Source organism: Sander vitreus, chromosome 23, assembly GCF_031162955.1.
Source record: "Sander vitreus isolate 19-12246 chromosome 23, sanVit1, whole genome shotgun sequence".
NCBI lineage: Eukaryota > Metazoa > Chordata > Actinopteri > Perciformes > Percidae > Sander > Sander vitreus.
The window spans coordinates 23,383,341-23,389,663 of record NC_135877.1 but is presented as its reverse complement, the minus strand read 5'-3'; the positions used below and the strand labels follow the sequence as shown (position 1 = coordinate 23,389,663).

At 42.6% G+C, this 6,323-nt stretch overlaps 1 protein-coding gene across 1 annotated transcript in view; it reads right to left on the bottom strand.

Annotated features, from left to right (window-relative positions):
• The window catches only part of ppp2r5d (protein phosphatase 2, regulatory subunit B', delta), a 23,729-nt gene extending 23,043 nt beyond the window's left edge, over positions 1 to 686 (bottom strand). The window contains exon 1 of the mRNA XM_078242810.1: positions 589 to 686. Coding sequence (XP_078098936.1) covers positions 589 to 615 — 27 coding nt within the window. The 5' untranslated portion in view covers positions 616 to 686. The remainder of the gene's footprint in view (positions 1 to 588) is intronic.
• Positions 687 to 6,323: the final 5,637 nt, after the last annotated feature.

The following is a 6,323-nucleotide window of genomic DNA, read 5'->3' as shown; positions in this document are numbered from 1 at the left end:
ATTTCCACCAGACTCCATGTAAATAATCAGGACTTTTAGCGTGTATAGAGCCAGCATATCTCCACATGTAAATGGGTGAATTAAGGGTTTATTTCAACCAAACCAGAGTGGTGATTGTTGGAACAGTGGAAAGATGAACCAAGACGGCTTTTGATAGTTTCATTTAGTTTCTGTCCACTTTGAATGAAGTGTGTTTTACGATTCTAAAAGTCCTGATTATTTACATGGAGTCTGGTGGGTTTGGTGATGGTGATTTCGGGGCTGTTTCATGTTAAACTAAAAGGATCTTCCTCTATATGGTTGTACATCACTGGCACCTAACGCATTAACACCTTAATGTGCACTTTTAACTGGAGACTGAACCAACTGACACCAACTGACACACACATTTAAAATGCTGCTCGCGACTCTGCGGCTAGCGGTTAACTTAACGTTAGCGTCCTCTGCTAGTGCGGCCTTAGCATGTTAGCTTAGCTACTCGATTAAAATATATCTTCATCTTATATAAGTCTTCTTTAGCGTCAAGGCCGCCATGTTGTATGAAACTGTACAGTGATTCGCGTTGCGGTGGAGAAGCCGCGCTCTTACCTTGTCCTTCTTGGTTTTGTTCGGCATCTTGACTATGTTGTCAGGGGAGGCTCCGTGATGTTCTTCCCCGGGAATCAGACGCTGTCACTCGGTCTGTCTCGGCTCCCTGAGCCCGTTCCTGGCCCGGGCAATCCGATTGGCCGCTGACACGCACACCCTGCCTAGCAACGCGCGGAGGGATTTTTCTGATTGGCTGCGTGTAAGTTTAGTGATGAGAGTGAAAATGAAGGGAGATGAGGCAGGACCTGAGTCTTCCCAGCAACAAAACACCTTCAACCAGCGGTGGAACTGCTGTAGTCTGCTCACACACACACACACACACACACACACACACACACACACACACACACACACACACACACACACACACACACACACACACACACACACACACACACACACACACACATACACACACAGGTATATACATATACAGCAGTAATACTCTGTGGTACTAGTACTTTAACTGAAGTTAACTGTGCAGTTTTAATAATGTCTCCTCATGTAACACTCAAACTATGTATAAATCAATAAACCTTTAATCTAAATCTCCTTATTTTAACACATTAAAGCCTTTAATGAAGACACTAGTTTACATTTAAATATTGACAGATAAAAACATCAGTTTCTAATCTACAGTGACTCTGCAGCTGTTCATAATAATTACTTTAAATGCACCACCTGTGTCACTTCCTGTTTCCCTCAGAGCTGCTGATTGAGACATTGGTGCCACCTTGTGACGCAGTTATATTATTTCATGTCAGAAAAATCACAATACACGTCACTCAGAATGAGTTTTAATGGCCAACTCAATGTAAAAAAAGAGAAAAATCCGTTTAGTTTAGCATGAAACAGCCCCAAAATCCCCATCACCAAACCCACCAGACTCCATGTAAATAATCAGGACTTTTAGCGTGTATAGAGCCAGCATATCTCCACCAGACTCCATGTAAATAATCAGGACTTTTAGCGTGTATAGAGCCAGCATGTCTCCACCAGACTCCATGTAAATAATCAGGACTTTTAGCGTGTATAGAGCCAGCATATCTCCACCAGACTCCATGTAAATAATCAGGACTTTTAGCGTGTATAGAGCCAGCATATCTCCACCAGACTCCATGTAAATAATCAGGACTTTTAGCGTGTATAGAGCCAGCATATCTCCACCAGACTCCATGTAAATAATCAGGACTTTTAGCGTGTATAGAGCCAGCATATCTCCACCAGACTCCATGTAAATAATCAGGACTTTTAGCATGTATAGAGCCAGCATATCTCCACCAGACTCCATGTAAATAATCAGGACTTTTAGCGTGTATAGAGCCAGCATATCTCCACCAGACTCCATGTAAATAATCAGGACTTTTAGCGTGTATAGAGCCAGCATATTTCCACCAGACTCCATGTAAATAATCAGGACTTTTAGCGTGTATAGAGCCAGCATATTTCCACCAGACTCCATGTAAATAATCAGGACTTTTAGCGTGTATAGAGCCAGCATATCTCCACCAGACTCCATGTAAATAATCAGGACTTTTAGCGTGTATAGAGCCAGCATATCTCCACCAGACTCCATGTAAATAATCAGGACTTTTAGCGTGTATAGAGCCAGCATATCTCCACCAGACTCCATGTAAATAATCAGGACTTTTAGCGTGTATAGAGCCAGCATATTTCCACCAGACTCCATGTAAATAATCAGGACTTTTAGCGTGTATAGAGCCAGCATATCTCCACCAGACTCCATGTAAATAATCAGGACTTTTAGCGTGTATAGAGCCAGCATATCTCCACCAGACTCCATGTAAATAATCAGGACTTTTAGCGTGTATAGAGCCAGCATATCTCCACCAGACTCCATGTAAATAATCAGGACTTTTAGCGTGTATAGAGCCAGCATATCTCCACATGTAAATGGGTGAATTAAGGGTTTATTTCAACCAAACCAGAGTGGTGATTGTTGGAACAGTGGAAAGATGAACCAAGACGGCTTTTGATAGTTTCATTTAGTTTCTGTCCACTTTGAATGAAGTGATTATTTACATGGAGTCTGGTGGGTTTGGTGATTTCGGGGCTGTTTTAAGTTAAACTAAAAGGATCTTACTCTATACGGTTGTGCATCACTGCCACCTAACCACGGATGTACAGTATCTTCTTGCACCACATGCATAATTGCAATGCATTGTGGGTGATATCCACCTCTAATACATGAGCGTTTGCCGGTTTCATCTTCATGAGCCCTTTATCAGCTAACAAAGGTAATCTTGTGATATTTCTGTTCCCACTGCCCTCTACGTTTCAGTAAGCATTAACCCAATGATACATGTTTATTCAGTAGCTTTAAGATCAGATGGCTGTTGGTTTACAGTCTCACTGCTTCTGCAAACATGCTGTTGGGAAAACCTGGAAATCCAATGTACTGATGTGGATAAATGTGCTACTGAACAGAGCTCAGTTCCCTTTCTGCTACCAATGATCAAGACTGCTTTGATTTCACATCACACACATTTATTGAGGTCAAAAGACAAATACATTCAGTTATACTGTTACACAGTTAAAAACAAAAGCATCATGACATCATACATCATCTGTAAGAAACTCTCACACAGCTTCTTTAACTCCAGGTTACGAGGTGGTTCTGGCCTTGAAGATCTTCTCTTACAAACTGGACACTCCTGTGTCTGTTTCTCTGTCCACCAGCTCTTCAGACAGTCTTTACAGAAGCTGTGACTACATGACAGAACAACAGGATCTCTAAAGACTTCATGACAGACCGAACAGCAGAAATCCTCCTCTGACATAGAAGCCATTTTGTCTCTGAGAGCAGCTAAAAACAGCAGAAACAGCAGACGTTAAAACAGGAAGTCAGTTGTGTTTCTCTACCTCGCATACGGGACAAGTTTACCTTCAGGGATCTCTGCCAAGAGACGTTTATTTTAACCAAAATTGATCAAACCATTAACTTTTCCTAAACCTAAATAAGTAGTTTTGTTGTCTAAACCTGAGAGATTTTTGGCAGAAAGCCCAGAAGGAACACCGAACACAAATATTCATTAAAGATTAAATAAGGTAGTGTCTCTAAACTTACCTCACACATAATTAGTCTCCTGCTGGTTGTACTACAGCACTTACTTTTCAAAAATAGGCATATGCATAATTTTGGGGAATATATTTTGCCAAAAACATTTAATATGTCTTAATTACAAAGGGTCATGTCTCCAAAACTACTCTACACATAGAAGGCCCCCTGCTGGTTGTACTCCAGTACTTAACTTTGAAAAATAATGTTTATGTATAATTTGGGGGAACATTTATTGTAAAAAATACTGAATAATTGAATAATTATATAGAATAATGTCTCAAAATTTACTTCACACAAGTGGTGTGTGTGAGGTGGTTTGGGTAATCGATATGGTTAATGTAATAGATCACCTTTCAATGTGTGCACATCCAGGAAAAAATACATTACTGGTGCAAGACAAATAATCCTAAACTTCAGGGCATAAACTATTGCTATCTGGCACCAATGAAACACCGTATTTTCTGGACTATAAGTCGCTCCGGAGTAGAAGTCGCATCAGTCAAAAAATGTGTCATGAAGAGGAAAAAAAACATATATAAGTCGCATTTATTTAGACATTTATTTCAAAAAATCCAAGACCAAGAACAGACATTTAATTGTTGTTGGGTAGTTTAATAACGTCGTGTAGCTTCTCCTCGTCGTGTAGCTTCTCACATCGTGTAGCTTCTCACGTCGTTAGCTTCTCACGTTGTGTAGCTTCTCACATCATTAGCTTCTCCTGTCTTCTCACGTCGTGTAGCTTCTCACATCGTGTAGCTTCTCACGTCGTGTAGCTTCTCACATCGTGTAGCTTCTGACGTCGTGTAGCTTCTGACGTCGTGTAGCTTCTGACGTCGTTAGCTTCTGACATCGTGTAGCTTCTCACGTCGTGTAGCTTCTGACGTCGTGTAGCTTCTCACATCGTGTAGCTTCTCACATCGTTAGCTTCTCACATCGTTAGCTTCTCCTGTCTTCTCACGTCGTGTAGCTTCTCACATCGTGTAGCTTCTCACATCATGTAGCTTCTCACATCATGTAGCTTCTCACATCATGTAGCTTCTCACATCATGTAGCTTCTCACATCATGTAGCTTCTCACATCGTTAGCTTCTCCTGTCTTCTCACGTTGTGTAGCTTCTCACATCATTAGCTTCTCCTGTCTTCTCACGTCGTGTAGCTTCTGACGTCGTTAGCTTCTCCTGTCTTCTCACGTCGTGTAGCTTCTGACGTCGTTAGCTTCTCCTGTCTTCTCACGTCGTGTAGCTTCTGACGTCGTTAGCTTCTCCTGTCTTCTCACGTCGTGTAGCTTCTCACATCGTTAGCTTCTCCTGTCTTCTCACGTCGTGTAGCTTCTGACGTCGTGTAGCTTCTCACATCGTGTAGCTTCTCACATCGTTAGCTTCTCCTGTCTTCTCACGTCGTGTAGCTTCTGACGTCGTGTAGCTAGCAAGGGGCTGAATACGGTAGGTGTCCTCTACGTTAACGTAACGTAACAGCTCTGTTGACGAGCCTCTCCCAGCAGCACGTTGTTCAAGCACCCATCTGTGGACTCCTTCCTCCAGCTCTGGCCATCTGGATTTCAGCGCGACTAGCTTTCTTTGTTTTCTTCATTGCAGTGAGACTAACCTTTTCTCCAGTCCCTCACAAGTTTCTCTCTCACTCCAAACTCTCCTTCTGCTGCTCGATGACCGTTTCCGGCTGCGTGTTTTACTACCTGCAGTCTCCTGCAGCTTCTTTTCTTTCTCAGTTGTCTTTAGGAGCAGCATATAGTCCTCACAAGCCTAGAGCGCCTCTCGCGGCTGTAGACGGTAATGTTTTCAGCATGAAATAACATTTAAACACATGTTACATTATATATATTTTGATATATAAGTCGCACCTGACTATAAGTCGCAGGACCAGCCAGAGTATGAAGACAAGTGAGACTTATAGTCCAGAAAATACGGTAGTATTGCATGTCTGTTATGGCACGTTCATTTGTGGAATATACAGTGAACATAGCCAAAGTTACATCACAGTAAGTGTAACGTTAACTAACCTGCAAACGTTAGCCCCGTGCATAACAACAATCGTTGATGGCTGAACAGAAACCGTGTCAGATGGAGTGTTATGCAACAATACAGGCAGGATGGCCGTATGCAACAATACAGGCAGGATGGCCGTATGCAACATACAGGCAGGATGGCCGTATGCAACAATACAGGCAGGATGGCCGTATGCAACATACAGGCAGGATGGCCGTATGCAACATACAGGCAGGATGGCCGTATGCAACATACAGGCAGGATGGCCGTATGCAACATACAGGCAGGATGGCCGTATGCAACATACAGGCAGGATGGCCGTATGCAACAATACAGGCAGGATGGCCGTATGCAACATACAGGCAGGATGGCCGTATGCAACAATACAGGCAGCCTACTGGAAGGTTGAGGATGGCCGTATGCAATATTTACGGTAGTTTGTTTCTCATTACGAGGCAACGTTTCATCTGCGTGAAGACCTTGCTGATCGAAACATTTCTTTATTAACAAAAGTAACTATTTAATTGGTAACCAGCGTGCAAACCTCCTTTCTGCTCTCCTAATAGGTCATCTCATCACTGCATGGCCATTAAACCAATGGAATGAAGGATGCATGGGGTGACAACGTCACAAGCCAATCAGGAGCAACCT